Here is a 19,726-nt window from a genome sequence, read left to right on the forward strand (position 1 = left end):
GAATTACTTATATGTACAAAATACATAATTAAATAGTAATGCAATTTTAGGCTTCATTTATTAATAACGCATCAATACATTTGTCCATCCATATTTATTCAATTGCTCACATTATTTTATTTATATCATCCATATAGGGACTTTTACGTTTCTCACTTTCTGTTGGTTACTGTAGTGATTGCTGCTGCCATCTACAAGAAAATTTTCTGGGAATAATTCAAATATGGCTGCCGGATGACATTAAACCATTTATGAACGTGTGTCTTATTGTAACAGTTAGTTATAATTTACACTGCTGGAATGACATCAAACAAAATGAGTGAAAGAAAATTTACAAGAGGTCTGGGGAAGCCTGGAATGGCTGCCCAATTACGTGAGACAGTGTCACAAGTAGTTAGAGAAAGCACTGTACAGGTACAGTTTATTTTAGAATACTGTGTTTATTGTACTAATTTAAACATAATTTCGAGAATATTAAATATCAGAGTTAAGGAAAATAATCTTCAGCGGCATCATTAATTTCGCAACTCAATATAACTTCTTTTACAAAGTGAATTAATGTCCTTTACCGTAGACTTCTACTTTTTAACATGGGAAATAAAACTGGGCTATTTTGTAATTATTTATCCATTAATTGCATTCCATGGGAGTTTATTTTTTAATATAAATATATAATAATACTATACGATTTTAGAAATTAATTAAATAACATTATTCCAACTGAATTTTACTGAAGTCCTAAGAATAATGACAGGTGAGCATGAAAGGAGAATATGTAAACAAATTTTCCAAAATTTAGAAATATTGATCTTACTTTGTGAGTATGTTCTTTCTCTGATTTTTTTATGTTAAAATTCAAGGTACTTCCAGTAAGTACTAATCAGAACGTTCATAATTTGGATACAAGCTACAAATTAGATGTTCTTCTATCCTCTGTTAGGCCGTGTCTCAAAGCTCAAGTCTATTCTACATGCTAATAACTAGCAACTAGCTGACTTGTAAACTACACACTAGAGAGCTTTGAACATGTATGCTGGAATCATGGCGTTCTTCATAGACTTTCTCAAAGCCATGAAATTACGGTATAGCACTAAATTAAGAAGGCAGTGTCCTATGCAGTTTAATTACGAGTTATCAGCTGTTATTTTTCTGGAAATTCGAATTCTTTGTTTATAAACAGTTTTCCAATAAACAGTTCATGAAACTTAAGTCTCAGGTTTATGAACTGAATGATAATTTCCTGAGACGCTAGAAAAGAAACGTAGAAAGATGTAGAATTTTAAAAGATGTTCAAAAGATATCTATGAAAATTACGTTTGGTTATCAACAATCTAAATAAATGTGGAAAAGGTAAGAGCCTGAAATGTTACAATATTAAAAAAATGTAACGCAGATAGCCTACCAACAATGTCATTGTTCCAAGTTAACATGTTATTCTACATTGAACTCACATTTTATTTCCAAAGCATCATCAGATTTCATAACCCCAATTGTTAATGAGGTATCCATGTTTGTTTAGTATACAAGTTAACAATTAAGGCCGTGTCTCAAAGCTACATTTTCAGCTGAAGTGAACTAGATTGTTGACTAAATAGCCGGATGTGACGTCAGAAGTTATGATCCAAAGCTACATAGTGCATAGCAATCAAGTCCGTAGTAGCTAGTGAACGAAAATGCTTGCTTGATTGTTGACTTGTACACTAAACAAACATGGATACCTCATCAGCAATTGGGGTTATGAAATCTTAAAATGCTTTGGAAGTGAAATAATGTAGAATAACACGTTAACTTTGAACACCGACATTGTTAGTACCTTCTGTACATTGTTTTAAACATTATTGTAATATATTAAGCCCTTATCTTTTCCACATAACTCGTAATGAAACTGCATTAGGACACTGCCTTGTTAATTCAGTTCTACACCGTGATGTCATGGTTTTTAGAAAAATAGTCTATGAAGAAAGCCATGTTTCAAGCATAATTTCCAAAGCTCCCTAGTGTGTAGTCTACAAGTCACCTAGTTGCTAGTCACTAGTGTGTAGTTTGGACTTGAGCTTTCAGACACGGCCTAAGCAAGCATTTTCGTTTACTAGCTATTACGGACTTGATTGCTATTCAGGCTGTGTCTCAAAGCTACATTTTCAACTGAAGTGAACTATACTAAAAGCCAGGTTATGAACCGACTAAATAGGAAGTAGTTGCCAGGGCGAGAGGAAAGTGCGGGTTAGAGGGGTAGCCTGTGCAGCGATGACAGGTTGAGTATGGCGGGGCGGAGGGGGGAAGGAGAACAGAGCTTTTCATTGGACCTCACGTGAAAATGTCGTCTACTAACGAAAATCTGGCAACGGAATCACGGAGACAGTGTAGCCAAACTTCCCAGTTCCTTTGGAGTACCACGTGCATTATGAGTCGCATTTCGTACCAGCGTCAGTAGCTCGTGCTTTCTTAAAAACAGTAATTTTAATTACTAATATTGTTGATAGTGTTATCGAAAACTATATACAGTAGTTATTTTAAACATATTGGTGACAAACGCTGAACATGCTTTGAATCTCGAGCCACTATGTGGCAATAGAGTTCAGAAAGCGAGCAACAGAACGTTGCTTCTGGTATAGTCGGTTCATAACCTGGCTTTTAGTATAGATTGTTGACTAAATAGCCGGATGTGACGTCAGAAGTCATAGTCCAAAGCTACATAGTGCATAGCAATCAAGTCCGTAGTAGCTAGTCAACGAAAATGCTTGCTTGATTGATGACTTGTTCACTAAACAAACATGGATACCTCATCAGCAAACAGGGTTATGAAATCTGAAAATGCTTTGGAAGTGAAATAATGCAACTATAATGTAGAATAACACGTTAACTTTGAACACTGATATTGTTAGTACCTTCTGTACAATGTTTTACACATTACTGTAATATATTAAGCCCTTATCTTTCTCATATAACTCGTAATGAAACTGCATTAGGACACTGCCTTCTTAATTTAGTGCTGCACCGTGATGTCATGGTTTTTAGAAAAATAATCTATGAAGAAGTCCATGTTTCAAGCATACATTTCCAAAGCTCCCTAGTGTATAGTTTACAAGTCACCTAGTAGTTAGTCACTAGTGTGTAGTATGGACTTAGCTTTGAGACACAGCCTCACTACGTAGCTTTGGATCGTAACTTCTGATGTCACATCCGGCTATTTAGTCAACAATCTAGTTCACTTCAGCTGAAAATGTAGCTTTGAGACACGGCCTTAGTCTGTTGTTCACTAACTTATATATTACAATCTTAAATGTACTACTCACCAAAAAGGTTTGAAGAGCCAAAGGAAAAGTTTAGAATAAAATTAACAAAATTTCTCTATATTCATACCTTCTACTCAGCAGGCGAACTGGTTTTGCTTGTAGCTAAATTGAATTGCTATGTTATATATTTTAATATACAGTATATTTTTATTATTATTTGTTTTACTTGTTCCACATCTCAAAGCTAGGCCAACAATACTGATGTAAGATTTATGGAATGCAATAAATGAAATTAAAATAAATAAATGAGACATAAATTTAACAATAGAGCTCTGACAAATGAAATATTTTAGTAATTAATTATGTTAATGGCACCGTGGATTTACCGTATTTGATTGGTAGTAGCCTCTGATCGTTGGGATCGTGTTGCACTGTGATTTCCCCTCTGCCGGCTTGTATTTCCGTAAATATTGCGAATGGTTAGGTTAGATAAGGGTATAGATAAGTGACATGAGGCCGAGAAATATGGCAGTGTTAAAGTGGGTTAGATGAGGGTATTAGTTACATGAGGCCGTGGAATGTAACAAGATTAGAGTAGATTAGATGAGAGGCTAACTGACAGAGACCAGGGACTGTGGCAAGGTTAGTCACAGATGTCACTTCTGTCTTCCCACATCTGGTCACAGTTGGTGCCACTAACAAACAAATATTATATTATCATCATCATCATCATCATCATCATCATCCAATCTCGGGTAATGTATGGTACCATACATTGCCAAGAAATAGGAACACACTGTGTGTTGACTGTACTATATCATATTATTAATTTTTATATTTTGTTTCAGAATAAACCACAGTTAGTGGAACCGATTGATTTTGAAACTTTCATATTAAAAAATAAGACTTTGTTACAAAATGATCCTCAGCGAGAACTCTTGTTATACCCGTCTGATGACGTATCAGTAAGTAAATATATAATTTTAAGTTCTGTGGCTATGTGATATGTTGTAAAAAAGACAGACAGACTGAAGTAGTAAGAATGGGCTTTATCTTTAAAATAATAATTTGCAATTTGCATGATTTAAATTGATTAGATTTATTTGAACCTTATTCACTCGTAATTTACGAAGATTGCAGTCACAAATATAAGAATAGAATTTACACATTAGTGTTAGTTCTGCTTGAAACTTACTTAAATTTGCAGAATTAAATATCCTGAATATTAATGCAAATGTTAAAATTCTTGCATTTAGATGCAATGTATAAACGATGAATAAAAGTGTTGCCAAGCACAAACATAAGTCCTAATTTAAGCTAATAAAAATTGTTTTTCTCACAGAAAAAATAATATGTCCACGTTATATCAAAAGTATGATCGATTGAGCATGTGTGTTTCTTTTCCCCCATCATCTTCTTCCCTTCCTCCTGTTTTTTGAGGAGGGAGAGAGAAAGAGAAGGACGATGTCATAAACTCTGTGTAATATAGGAGAGCTTAATTATGATGTAGATATTCGATTTTTTATTGAAAGCCGAAGGAAAAAATCTTATTGGTCAGAGTATGTTGTTATTCATTACTTGCATATCGATTGTAATTTGATTGCAGCATGTTGTCCTGCCAAGACGATTTCGCACAACAATTCACAGTGTTCCGGCCTCCTTGGACACATCAGACTGCAGCCTACTTACTAAGGAATGTCTAAAGACGTACACGTCCAACTGGAACTTGATCCACTACAAGTATAGCGCCTACTCAGGAACATATCTAGAGCTGCCCAAGTAAGCAAAATACCATTTTTTGTTTCACACTAAATCTTTATTATTAAACTAAGATACGTATCTGTTAATTATCTTACTATATAAAGAGAGCTTGATAGTTTTTAAAGACACTTAAAAGAAATATAGTAAAGTAATCACTAGTGCTACAGCCCATGAAGGACTGCGGTCTCACGTCCACATGCCTCAGCAGAGGTGAACGATCATCCAACAAGTATGGAAGTAATGTATAGCCAGCACAATGATCTCTTCCCCTCCTTCCCAGCTGTTATAGTTGGTTTTTGAAACTGGATTTTGCTACATAGCACAGTTCACCAAATTCATCACAATGCTGGGTGGACACGGTCTCATACACTGGCCGAAATTTCGCGAGAAAATTTCTTTCCCCCCACGAGAACTCGAACCAACTGTCATTCCATAATGAAAATTCAGGCATGATGCGTTAGAGATACCACTAAGAAATATAGGAACACAAAAAAAATAAAACATTTTGTAACAATACTTTTTTTTTTACCAAACAGTTAAAACATTTTGCAAAGAGAAAACGAGCATGCAGGGATGTTTGTGTCGGTGATTATGTATCTGTATCATTGAGCAAAGTAGTCACATTGGAAATTTGTAATTGCATCTCAAGCACATACTTCTTCGATGGAATATATGTAATATACCAAGAAGTAAAGAATTTAATTCAAATCAACCCAGTTATAGTTCAGTCAGTTAGCTGGCGATATACAAAATGACTGAAGGCAGGTTTTTCCATAACACATAGGTTTTCCCTTCAATTCTTATTTTGCTATTGCTTAATAAATGTGTAGTTAAAAAGGGATATTAAGCTGTTGTATTACTCAAAATCAACTCAAGCAATATATTGAGTTTCATTCTCTTTTATATTTAATCTTCAGCCATGATTAAAATTTGAATACGAATTTTGCAAAAATTGAATAAACTTATGTGTCTAAACATACTTTCTAGAAAATATGGTTTCATCATCAAAATGTAAATACTACAGAATGTGCAGTAACCTTTAATATTTACTACATAAATTGAAACCTAAACAACTGTATACATCATGAAAAAAGTCAATATTATATTAAAATATGACAAAATTTCAATATCAGCATCCAGAAATCTTGTTTCCATTTAGGAAAAATGTTTGATGAACTTGAAAAGTAGTGAAAAGGGATTACAGCAAGTGTAAGTCTTTCCTCTTGTATTTATGGTTCTTCCTTTCTATTTTTTTTCATCTTTTCATGTTTCTCCTCTCATCATTCAGCACCTTTGAATTGCACATCACCTGATGTTGCCTCTCCCAAGGTCTTAATTTACGCGTCTATCTACTGTATTGTCTTGAAATGTTCATTGTGCTCCTTGCTCATATTTTTTTTCAATATTTTTGCAAGTGGTATACTCAAGACCATTAGTCTTAATTTAGGCCATACTTATATTTATGTACAATAAATTTGTTATGTTTATCATCCCCTTATTTCTAATCTCTTGCTGTTATTAGGGCTGAAGGCTTTAAAAGTAAAATGTTAAAGTACATTCCAGACAGTGGCGGTTCCTCGGGGGAGGGAAGGGAGGAACGTCCTCCTTACATTTTTCTTCTTTTGAAAGTAAATACCAAATAAAATATGTGCCTTGAAATTCGAGGAAGATTCGATCATTTTTAAGTCCACAGCTATAAGAAAACCTCGGTTGATCCAGTTTTAAACGACTCGCGCTCATGTGCTGCTAGAAAACTGTGAGAAAGATGCGAGATTGCTTGTGTGGAGGAAAGTCAATCCATTCCTCCTTTACTGCAGTTAGCACATTTAGACAACAGCGCACTAGCGGCCAGAGAAAGAAGCAGAGTTTTAAAGCGAGTAAATGAACGGAGAGGGAGGAGATCCTCCTCTGAATCAGCGCATGGGCGGGAAATAGAAACCGACTGGTCGTGCAGCAAGCTCGCTACCGCTGCCATCTAACGATCTTGCATTCAACCAGACTATAACACATCTAGGAGGAGGCACAATAAAACAGTTTTAACGCAAAGCTATGAAATACACCATATAAACTTTTTTTTTTTAATTATAAATCAAACATTTTATTCATTGCACTTTATATAAGCTACTATTCATGGTTTGAAACTTTGAAAGATATTTGAAAGTTAAAGTCGTGTTTATATAAAACAAAGAGGAAGTAGTTCTACGTTAGTATCGCAGATCTTTTTGGCCCCTGAAATTCACTTCCGTTCATTGTGTACTAGACAGGGCAACAGCCAAGTTGTCAATTTTGTACAAATATATTTGAAATTGAAAGTAAGTAGGTACTCCAAATTACATTATTTTTAACATAAAAATTTGGGCACCGACAACTTTGAACAATAATGGTAGTATGACTTTACAAGAACTGATATTCTTCTAAAGCATGTGATACTGAACTTGTGCAATGTACATGTGGCAACACAGACCACGTGGGTGGGTGCAGTGTTCTCGCTTTCCTCAGATTATTTCCCATTCCCATTTTCGTGGTTCCGATTACGTGTTAGTTGCTATAGTCTCTTCCAATACGTGTGATGCTGTAGTGTGCTCGAAAAATGCTGCGAGGTGAATTTCCTTGTAATTGTTAATTTGTGCAATTATTCAACAATGAATGGAAGTGAAAACATTATACTGTATGGAAAATTTAGGAAACTCAGTTTACAAGAACAGATTATTGCTGTACAGAAGGGAAGGCCAACCCTAACACTACCTGGTCTTACATGTGTGCATGTTGGCTAACTTGTAGCATGTTTCATTCAAGAAGGTGTCATTTCGTCCTGTTACCTTCTTTCCTCCTCTTAAGAAATACGCAGGAGCCGCTACTGATTCCAGAGCACTTGTAAATTAAGAGAAATATTATGAAATTGGGAATTATTCTTACATATTTCGAATTTGTCTGCTATGAGTAAACAGTTCTTTTCGTAATAGTTGTTATGTCATTGTGTGTTCAGCTGGATGTTGCTCATTCCTGCTGCTTACAGTAGCGTATCTGCTTTTGTTGCAGAATACTGAAGTCTGACGAACTTAAAGATGAAGTGTACGAAGTTGATACGGATGCAGATCAAGTGGACGAGGTGGGCATTCTCGTCTTGCAGTTGGAGACTGAAGAATTCTCTGTTCATTTGTTAAAGCATTTGTTTCCTCTTTCAGGATCTATTTCTGAAGGATGACTGCATCACAAAACAGGGATATCTGATGAAAGGACCTGAAGTTGGCTCAGATAGGATGTTCGTGAACATTGGCTCCAAATCTTTTAAGCGCAGATACTGTTACCTGAGGTAAACTTGGATCTAAGTGAAATCCTATGCTTGTGGTTGTTTCAGCAAATACATTATTTTTTTTTATTGTTATGTTGTAGGCAGGAGGTGGATGGAACATACATCCTGGAACTGCACAAGGACGAGAAGAAGGGAGATGCAAAAGCGACCATTGTAATGGACTTCTGCACAGAAGTTGTTCGTGTAAGTAAAGCCTTTGAAGTCTGTGTCACTGTGTGATATTGATTGCTAAAGTGTTCATGCTTGTTTACAGGAAAAATGAAAAACCTGCTCATAGTTACAGTATACTTGTCACTTGTTCAGTTTTTATTAAGATTCTATAAAAAATATTAACAATTTGGTAAATTTGTTATATAAACGACTTTTCTGTGTTAATTGAAACTATTATGAGAATTTACCTTAATTAATGACTGTTATCAGCTCGATGTCAGCCATCTTCAGATTTCTAGAAATTACCGTCATAGTTTCAATTAACACAGGATTGTTTGTATAACAAAATTAACAAAATTTTAGTGATAAAAGTGTGTAATCAAGATGAAGATTCAGAGTTCTGTAACAATGCTTTGAGTTATATTTTCTCTAAATCTCTCCAGAATACAAAGCGAGGTCGATTCTGTTTTGAGCTGCGGATGACAGCAGGACACAAGTCTTACAGCCTGGCAGCTGAGAACGAGTCAGAGCTACAGGACTGGCTGAGCAAGCTGAACTCAGTTCTTCAGCAGAACAAGTTGCAGGAGGAGAAGAGAGCTGCCTCGTTGGAGAGGGGTTTGTACATCGTGCATTATGATGAAAACATAAAGAGAAAGTTTGGTAATTGTTTCATTGCTGATTTCTAATTTTTCAATAAAACGTTCTAGTAAAAGTTGTTTATAATTCATAGGTGTACCTGTATTTAGAGTTTGTTTTCAAACGAAGTGATCTGATGTTTGTTTCAACGTAAGGCCTGTCAAATTATTTACCATTACATTGTGAGCAGTTACTAGCAGTTGTTGTTTAGTCAACTATCCAAAAACAGGTTTGAACCTCATAAGTGATACCAACAAGGCACCACTTATGAGGCAACTAGGCCAGGAAATACATACATCGCTGATTAGCTACATATTATACTAATCAGATGTCAGTGTATACAAACAATTGTTCTTTCTCTGATACATATCGTCAAGTGAGATGCTCTGCCTGATAATAAATGTACATTTCAGCCATAATCTCAATCAGAGGATTTACTACCAGTGCTAAATATATACATATTAACAGTTTTCTGAATGTGCTGAATTTCATTTTTAAAGGTACAAACTTTTTCCCTCAAAGTGATCTAACTATTACTTAAATTTACTATACTTGTACAGTCAAATTTTGTTTTAAGGAATGCCAGTTGAACAAATTCGTCAGTACAACGAAAAAAATTGTATTTCCCTTCATTACCTGCTTAAGGTTCTATGTTAAATTATTTCAATTGTATGAACGTCAATGTAACTAAAATTTCACTACAACGAAAATAAAAATTTCCCCTTTATGATACATATGATCATTTCAACACCTACAGACAGTGCAGTGACTGTTGAAAAGGAGGTTACAGGAGAGGACAATGTCGGTAGTGTAATGCAAGAAGAAGGTGGTGTTAGTGAAAGTGATGAAGAATCTGTATGTAGTGAGAATGACAGTGAAAAAGAGAAAGTCTCTTGTCGAAGCTGTAAATGTTGCTAATGATTTATGGTTATTTCTGGCTAGACAAAAAAATTTGCTAGAGGATGTGACAAAAAGTGCAAATGTTATTTTAAATTATCTAGAAGAATCAGTTGTAAAATTTTCAGACTTTTTCTCAAAGTAAAACATACAGTTAAGACATATTTGTGTAAAAGATAGCATTGATCAATATTAGGCCTACAGTATAACAACAGGATCCCTAGAAATTCGTTAAAATAACATTTGACTGTATCATTATTATATAGTCCACCTAAATTCATTTAAAGTATTACTAAAATATAGCAATGTTATTTTCCTTTCTTTCATAAAAAGCCACCATATCTTAAAAGTAAACATCATGGAAGGTGTTCAGTGACAGTATCTTTGCAGAATAAATCCTTAAGACCAAAGGAACAGAATTTTACTTTGCCATTTTGTGTTATTTCTTTTTATTTAGTCGGAAATCTACTTTGATTTAAGAGAAAAATGCAACATTGCAATAAATACAGCAGCATTTGTCATGCGTGTCATGCTTCTCGGCAGAAATGAGGACAGTTATGAAGTCAATGTTAACATAAGACCTTTTTTTAATAGGTGACTACTCTTACATCCTATGATGGTCAGATCCTAGTTAGAAGCACGCATTTGGTAACAGTATTGCCAAATATCCATTATTTATAGTGATTTATTAATGATTAAATTATTAAAATATTCCTAAACTGTGAATGTGTCAAAAACATTATGCGAAATTATTTGTTGAAACCGAGAATTCTATTGTAAAAACGTTTATAAAATGTATATTTATAAATGTGTTTTATGATAATGGGATCAAAATTCATCGTGTGCCAAGTGCCCACCACCTTTAGGAAAAAAAAAAATCATGTAAAATAATTATTTCTGGGAGGTATAAGTGTAGAGAACTTTTCTGTTCATAATGTGCTCAGGATTTATCTCTTGAAGGGACTGTCACTGAACACCTTCGATCATGTATAACTGGAACAAATACACTGTAGAAATAAATGTAAACACACATAAATAGCAATATATGAAAACGTGTAAGTCTCCCCATATTTCTGTGTTCTAAAATCTTCTCTTGTTGCTGTTTGAAAGATATTATTCTTGTTCACAGCAAGTAACACCCCTCCTCCATCTCCTCAGCCACTGCAGATGTATGGTACACTGAAGGGTCTGGAGCAGAGTATGAACCCGCAGCTGATGAAGTATGCTCGTGAAACGGATGTATCCATTGCATTGGCTAGACGAGAGAACCGTCGGAGGCTGTTCAGTGTCTATCCTCATATGCCTGTAGGTTTCTGCTTACACATTAAAATGACAGAATTTTGAAGGAAATACTCCCTATGAAATTACTTACATTGAAAAAAGTGTTCGTATATCCTTAACAATAACTGTAATTTAAATTGTTGGTCTATTTTATTCAGAATATACACAGAAAGGTGTGTACTCTTCTATTTGATTTTCCCAGACATACAGGTACTTTGCACAAAGAAAATAGATACATTATGATCTGAAAATTAATTAAATATTATTTAATGCAAAATCTTGACACATTCTATAGACATACACTTTTCTTGAGTATTTGCTCTTCTTCATATCTGCAGCACGTGAAAAATGGTGGTACAAACTCTTTGGAACATGGTGTGGACCCATACCGAGAGCAGTTTGGTCAGAGACTGCAGGTCCGTTGTGAGAGCATACGATTCCGTCTGCAGGCACCCATTGATGGGGAGAAGGAAGCTCTATGTCAGGTATATATATCACAGTCAGATTTGTGCCTATTGCTCCCTGCCAAAATCAGCACATCATTGCTCTGTTATAGGTGGAGCCATATCTCACGACACTTGCACTGTATGACACCAAACAGGGCAGAAAACTGACAGAGAATTTCCATTTCGATGTAAATCACTCTCAAGTGCGAAGTATGGTGCCTTGTACATCCAAAAGTGGTTCAGAGGATGAATTAAAAAATTTACTGCCATCAGAACTTCAGCAGGTGCCAGAAGAGTGGCTCATGTACCCAAAACAGGTAAGAATTGTATGTTGATCATGTACATCATGCAACATGTTTTATGTTAATTTAAATTTAATTTTTACTTGACATTAGAGTGACATCTTTATTGTTCTCATTTCTGTTTTCGCAGATACATAGTTCAATTTGTATAATCCCATAAAAAGGTTCATATGAACTATGTTTAATTATTCTGCAACATTTGTGTATTTCGTTTTACTACATCATTGATTCAGAATTCTATATTTATAACAACAATATTCTCAGAATGATTGTTGTTGGTAAGGAAAAATGTGGAAGTCTGACGATATTTTTATAATAGGCCTGTACAGTGCAGAAATGGAAATAAAATTTGAAGCTTCCTTACCGATGTTGTATAAGTTTCGCTTACAACACACTGCACATGTGCAGTAAACAAGAGCCCCTGTATATATGCTACTTGTGGACAGTCATGTGAAATTGTTGCTACTTACAGGTGGACTCCCATCAAGACTGTCTCAAAATTTTAATTCCGTATCTGTACATTTTTTATTCTGGATTTCCTATTCTCAATACTAAGGACTTGTGCCACAGTGTATGATGCAGTAACCTCTACATACGAAGAGTCACACTTTGGACTTCTCAAGGAACACTTTTGAGCAGAACTTTGTTTAATATTCTCATAAATGATCTACCCAAATTCTGCTGCAGGAAGGGATTCTATATGTTATACAAATAATAGGAGCCATCAGTGTAGTCTAGGGATAATGAATAGGACTCATGATTCAAAGCTGCAATTGGTTTTGAGTTTAAATCCTGCTTTGACTGATTACTCAGTTGATCTTTTTTTTTTTTTTATTTGAAGTTTTTCCTACTATTACGAAAATGTCAGATAACTCCATGGCAAGTCTTTGGATTATTTTGTTGTCACCAGTGCTAAATATTGGTAACTGTGGAATTCATGCATTATTGTTAAATAACTGATTACAGGTCTTCTGCCATTATTTTTTTCTTCTTCGAAATGTCCTGCACATTACAAACCTTTTCAGTGACTCCTGAGAGGAATTCATTCTCAGTTAATTTTCCTCTACTCCTTTTTTCCTTCTGGGTATTTTGGCATTTCAAAAGCACGAAACACACTAATTTTGTGTACCATATATTGTATTAAACTTACTCACAGTCTCACACTGAAACAATAGAAACTCCACCCCAGTAACAATTACAACAAACATAAAAATGAAACTACAAAATAAAATGGGGACGAACTGCAGTGCCAGAACACTAATACTTGCTATATTTCACACTTTGACATTAGTAAATTGAATGGTCTGGTGCAAGAGAGAGGGTAACTCCATTATACCACATTTCTCAGGAGGGACAGTTAAGTGCTTCCCTCTTGTGCCAAACACATAAGCGAGGTAAGTTTCAGTCTTTTATAACACACTCAGTTTTCAGCGGATCTACCTCATTCTTGTACCAAACAGGTCACTAATTTTTCCTTATATTTAGAAAGAAGGAATTAAATATTGTGGATTTTGGAGTTACCTCACTCTTGCATCAATCCTTTCAATTGTTACATCAGCTGGCTACTATGTAATCACTATGAAGAAAAGTAACAACAATTTGCCATTCTCATGCTGATAGGTTTGAACAGTTTAGCCAGAAGATGCTGAACTCTCGAACTTGGTTTTTTTATTACTGGACAGTCACAATATTAACATTGTTTGTGATAACTTGACATCATACAGAGGAGTCAGCTTTGTATTTTGGATATAGAGCATTCGGAAACGGACTTATTTAATTCCTTTAGAAGGATGCCAGGTTAAGATTTTCAAATAGACAGAAAATGTTTCACCCACGTTATCTCGACCATTTTTGTCTAGCGTTACGCCATTTTGTTTTCATGAACACGGGTATTTTATGTTAGAAAGTTTATTTAATTTTATTTGGGGAGGCGAGGGAAGGATTATTGGAAAGCAAAAATTTCTTGCACAACTTTCTGAGAAGCAACTCTTAGCATTGAGTGTGATTATCAGTCCAGAATCTCAGACATGACAAGAACTACTTTCTTACTGCTCAGTGATACTGAGAAACTTCAGAAAGAATTTTGGACAGACATTCAGATCATTTAATGACCTTGTTGCAGGCTGTGTTCAGTATTAGCAACCCGCATCCTGAAGTCTTCGTAGTTGTAAAATTAGACAAAATCCTGCAGGGAGGCATATGCCAGACAACAGAGCCATACATTCGCAGTACAAAGGATCCTCGACTAGGACTCCGTGTGCACAAATCTGTGAAAATGTGCTGTCAGAGGTAATATAGTTGTGGGTATGATTCTTGTAGTAGAACTTTTTGAATATTGCTGTAATTTTCACATATTTATATTCTCATTATCATCATTGAAATTGTTACACTGGTTTTTGAGAGTCAAAGACATATCCGAAGAAAATGCTTAGCTTTAGAGTAAGCTGCACTGCTGCATAATTTTGGATAATAATTGCTACCACTTCTCACCCAATTCGGACGTTATTCATTAGCATTATCTTTTATAATAATTGTCTGTAGATTAGATATATATATATATATATATATATATATATATATATATATATATATATATATAAAATTAGCTGCCTGTACTAACTGTGAGAGTGTGAAAACTAACTTGGATTGTTGCATTAAGGAAAAAGTGGTTGAGTTGCCATCTGTGAATGTATATCGATGGCCAGTTCATGAGGGAAACAACTCGAAATTTAAAGTTTTGCGTTTTAAAGTTTCATGTTGCTGTGAAAAATTCAATTATTGAATGGAATTGAATTTAAGAGGAGGAGGGCTTTAACAGCCCTAGCACTGCAACCTAAAAGATCTATTGCTCATCCCCATCATAATATCTAATCAGTCCAATAGTTTGATGTTTTTAATGAACTGAATCAAACTACGGACTGAGATGGTTGATAGCTCATCAAGCTTCGGTAAATGTTTCCCAAAGATGAGAGCTCTTTGATGAGCAAGTGCATTGCATTCACATAATAGACGAGTTACAGACTCATCTCCCTGTGAACAATGAGTACAGGTTGGGTTGACATTATGTCCCATCCTATACAAGTTCTTCTTGAGGACACAGTGTCTGTAACGAATCCAATTAACATCACTCTAATTGAAGCTTGCGTATATATAAAATATCATTAACAGAATTTGGAGTAATTTCAGTGATCCTTGGATTTTTCACAGCAATATGAAATTTTAAAATGCAGTTTTCTCAGAACTTTAAGTTTTGACTCATTTTCCTTTTGAACTGGCCCAACAATATGTCATGTGATATGTGAGGTAAGGCTGTACACTCAATATACTTTGCCAGCTAAGTGAGCACTATGTACTCAAGGCTGGGACCTACTCAATTTTTCGATAACCTTTTATATAAATTTTGATTTTGCAACTATACAGTTAGTATGATTATCTAATTTTTTTTTTGTATATGTCTATGTGACAATGTTGCAGTTGGAGGGAAGTTTTCGACATGAGCTTAATAATAATTCCCTTATTAGTATCTCATTAAAAACCACTAATATATTTTAATATTTCTGTCATTTTTAAGTACTGATTTTCGTAACTAGCAGTATGCCAGAGCTGAGTACGTTAAATAAATAGCTGTTCTATGTGAATTTATATAAAATTAATTATATATTATATACTAGCTACTTCAGATATCTTACTGTTGGGGATTAAAGAAGAAGTACACAAAACGAAATTTCACCTTATCATTCACATGCATAGTAGATGAAGATATTTATATCTGTAAATTGCAATTGAAAGAAAATAGTAAACATCAAAGGTATGTTGCTTAAAGACAAATATATTCATTTGTTCATTCATTCATAAACTATAAATCTGTACACCGGAAGTAAAGGGTACTAATGTCAATTTTTTTTTTTACGAAATTGATGTTTTGTTTTACTCTCTCTTTTATGGAGGAGAGACTCGGGTGCTTACACTGCAGTCTGAGGCTTATTGTCCTTACCACTCCTGTTCTGTGAATGATATTTGTAGCTGAACAGTCATGCTCTTGTACAAGTACAACACTCCACACCATGAACTTAACATGGGCTATGGTATGGATGATGATACGTGAATTAATGATGGTGAAATGAGTCCGAGGTCCAATACCGAAAGTTACCCAGCTTCATATGGTTGAGGGAAAACTCCAACCAGGATTTGAACCTGTGCCTGCTCATTTCACAGTCAGACGTGCGACAGCAATATTAGCATTATTTTACCTTCTTTTTCGAGTTTTTTTAATGGTGCAAAGCGCTTCCTCCTACATGTAATAATAAGTGATTTAGCCAGTTGGAAAAGGTACTGTGTGCCAGCATGGTATCGAGGTAAGAAGTACTTCATTTAGCTCTCTTATAACATTCATTATTTGTGACATAGTGCCCTTAACCTCCGTTATACAGAATGAGTAGTAAAATAACTTACTTACTGGCTTTTAAGGAACCCGGAGGTTCATTGCCGCCCTCACATAAGCCCGCCATTGGTCCCTATCCTGAGCAAAATTAATCCATTCTCTATCATCATATCCCACCTCCCTTAAATCCATTTTAATATTATCTTCCCATCTACGTCTCGGCCTCCCTAAAGGTCTTTTTCCCTTCGGCCTCCCAACTAACACTCTATATGCATTTCTGGATTCGCCCATACGTGCTACATGCCCTGCCCATCTCAAACGTCTGGATTTAATGTTCCTAATTATGTCAGGTGAAGAATACAATGCTTGCAGTTCTGTGTTGTGTAACTTTCTCCATTCTCCTGTAACTTCATCCCTCTTAGCCCCAAATATTTTCCTAAGCACCTTATTCTCAAACACCCTTAACCTATGTTCCTCTCTCAAAGTGAGAGTCCAAGTTTCACAACCATACAGAACAACCGGTAATATAACTGTTTTATAAATTCTAACTTTCAGATTTTTCGACAGCAGACTGGATGATAAAATTTTCTCAACTGAATAATAACACGCATTTCCCATATTTATTCTGTGTTCAATTTCCTCCCGAGTGTCATTTATATTTGTTACTGTTGCTCCCAGATATTTGAACTTCTCCACCTCTTCAAAAGATAAATCTCCAATTTTTATATTTCCATTTCGTACAATATTCTGGTCACGAGACATAATAATAGTAAAATAACTGGGGATATAAAATTGTACAATAGTTAAGGCACTTTGCTACAAAGCTGGAGGTCACGAGTTCGATTCCTGTTGGAATCGTGTATTTTCCTAATTGACCCAATCTTTCTGGCTGTACTGTAAGGCCCTGGAGTCATCTCAGCCTTTAGCAGAATTGAGTACCAAGGAATTTTTCTTGGTTGTAAAGGCAGCAAGCACGTACAAGTGAAATTCTTGCTACTATTAATGCTGATTGTCTGCGAAGATGGGAGCCTTAACCTCCTACTATCCTGTGGGCCTTTATAGCCTGTAATGGAGCTAACTTTACTTAACTGAAGTAATTGAGTTGTTATGAATAGCAAGATTCATAATCTTATTGGTAAGTAATACTGTCACTTTTCACAGCTACACTACCAATTTCATCATACAGCACACAAGATAATCGCAAAAGAATCTCTTGGAAAGTCACTCATTATTATCATTAATTTATATTACGTTAAATTTAGAAATAAAATACATAGTTTTATTTAAAAACATTCTACATAGTATTACATTGTATAAAGGTTCAGGGATTAAAATTCCTTCCACATTTTTTATTTTGTCTTATCGATCTATTTAAATAATTTTTCGAACAGAATTATACACTGTAGGATAAGATAGGATAAGAGCTTCGATAACTGGAAAATTTTCTATGAATCTTTTTGTACTTACTGAGCAGAATGAGTCAATAGATCGGAGACATAAATAAACACTTGCTGTTGTATAGTAAATGGAGAAACATCCATCCCACTATCATCACAAAAGGAATTCTCGTTTGTACTGACTACCATACAGCAGGAAACCTACATTCTTTTCATAGGGACTATTCGAGTCCAATTATTATTGTCGTCATTGTCCTGCTGTATCTTGTTGTCATCTTAAGCCTTGATCTTAGTCAGCATGACAGCATGAGACGTGTAAAGGAAACTCAATCATAATAGAGCTGAAGCCAGTGAGTTGCTGGTTAGTGATGTGCTTATGAAACAGGCACTCATTATCAGGGTGCGAATTAAGATTTCTGATGAAGGGGGGATAGAATCCCAGATAGAGAATACTATACATAAAATTATTATTATCCTCATTCGATATGGCTCAACGTTTGGTCAAACTGAGTTGGTTGTCTTGCATCTTGATATAATAATAATTACATCCGAGAACAGGCTTAAGCTAATATGTGTAATTCCCAAGTTATTGATTGTTGTCAGCTTGCCGGTGTTGATTATACAGAAATATTTTCTTTGATTACTTTGTACTTTATAAAGTACATATACTCGTATTAAAACAATTATATTTTCTGATGGGAGGGGGGGGTAGAAGATATCCCTGGCAGGGATGTTAATATGAATTTATGAGAAGGGGGATAACTTTCCAACAGGGAGGGAAATCCCCCCCCCCCATTTCACATCTGGTCACTATATAGAAAAAGTATGTGTTATCTACATGACATTGATTTTTTTTTTTCGTAATGTGCATTCTTCATCAAAGTTTGTAACATGTTGCATAATGTGTATTACCCATTAACTGTGATAGCTGAATAGAGCTTACTATTTTGCAGCTCTTTCTGTAAACAGGCTGGTTGAAAAAATTCTTTTGTTTCAAGATGAAACATCTCTTAAAATTTTCAAAAGTGAAATATATTAGCAGCATGTTACTCGTTATTTGTTGTATGTCTTTCATTCATTGTGTATGTGTATTATATGTATCTCATCGTTGTACATTTACTTTTGTTCTGCTGACATGAAAATATTAGAATGTTTGCTTGATTTTGCTGCATTTGTGCAGTGTTTCTTTGAAACTGCTTCAGTAATGTCGACATATGTTTGTAATTATGTAGTTACAGTAGTATGTAAAGCATTAATAATATGGAAATAATAACGCACGAAAATATTTACCTAACAGGAAACAAGGAAATTCATGAATAAAACTCTATGATTATGACCAAGCAACAAATCTAACTTCAATTATACTCACACTGTATTTATTCTCACACTAATTATAAAAGTTACAAATGTTGCTGTGCATAGCAGGTACAGTTATTCACTGTTGCAGGCTGGGAACCTACCGGATGCCATTTGCATGGACAGCACGACCACTGTTCAGGTTATACAGTAATGAGTTGGACACATCTGACTTCCAGGCTATCTATCGTCAGGAAGGAAACAGGCTAAAAGATGACGAGTTGTTGAAGATCTTGTCAGAATTTAGAAAGTAAGACAGTTATTGTACTTTTTTTCTTTGGCCAACTTTTGTTTGTTGATTACAGTATCTTACAAAACTATCAGTTTGCGAGTCAGTCACTTTTCAGTGCAACTGCCTCACTGACTTACGAACTGATTCTCACTATATCTGGTAAACAAAAAGTCATATTTGTCATAATTCGTACCTTCGAATATCTTTTTAAATATTTCTGTCTTTACTCATCAATGTGTGACTACATTAACATTGCACCACACCTTATTATACATTACATGTTCGGGCAAATGTTTTCGCTTTAATCAAATCAACATCAGATCCTTATTATATCTGTT

General features: G+C 34.9%; 1 protein-coding gene across 2 annotated transcripts in view; it reads left to right on the top strand.

Moving 5' to 3' along the window:
- Positions 1-208: 208 nt before the first annotated feature.
- The window catches only part of Ziz (dedicator of cytokinesis protein Ziz), a 79,929-nt gene continuing 60,411 nt past the window's right edge, over positions 209-19,726 (top strand). The window contains exons 1-12 of one of the 2 annotated variants that reach the window (XM_069820961.1): positions 209-414; positions 4,085-4,201; positions 4,843-5,015; positions 8,037-8,106; positions 8,183-8,310; positions 8,391-8,493; positions 8,904-9,075; positions 11,123-11,298; positions 11,613-11,759; positions 11,831-12,037; positions 14,145-14,311; positions 19,248-19,406. In XM_069820961.1, the coding sequence (XP_069677062.1) occupies positions 301-414; positions 4,085-4,201; positions 4,843-5,015; positions 8,037-8,106; positions 8,183-8,310; positions 8,391-8,493; positions 8,904-9,075; positions 11,123-11,298; positions 11,613-11,759; positions 11,831-12,037; positions 14,145-14,311; positions 19,248-19,406 (1,733 nt within the window). In that variant the 5' untranslated portion in view covers positions 209-300. The remainder of the gene's footprint in view (positions 415-4,084; positions 4,202-4,842; positions 5,016-8,036; positions 8,107-8,182; positions 8,311-8,390; positions 8,494-8,903; positions 9,076-11,122; positions 11,299-11,612; positions 11,760-11,830; positions 12,038-14,144; positions 14,312-19,247; positions 19,407-19,726) is intronic. The other variant, XM_069820960.1, reaches the window with a different exon arrangement.

The sequence above is a fragment of the Periplaneta americana genome, chromosome 3, assembly GCF_040183065.1.
Source record: "Periplaneta americana isolate PAMFEO1 chromosome 3, P.americana_PAMFEO1_priV1, whole genome shotgun sequence".
Classification (NCBI taxonomy): Eukaryota; Metazoa; Arthropoda; class Insecta; order Blattodea; family Blattidae; genus Periplaneta; species Periplaneta americana.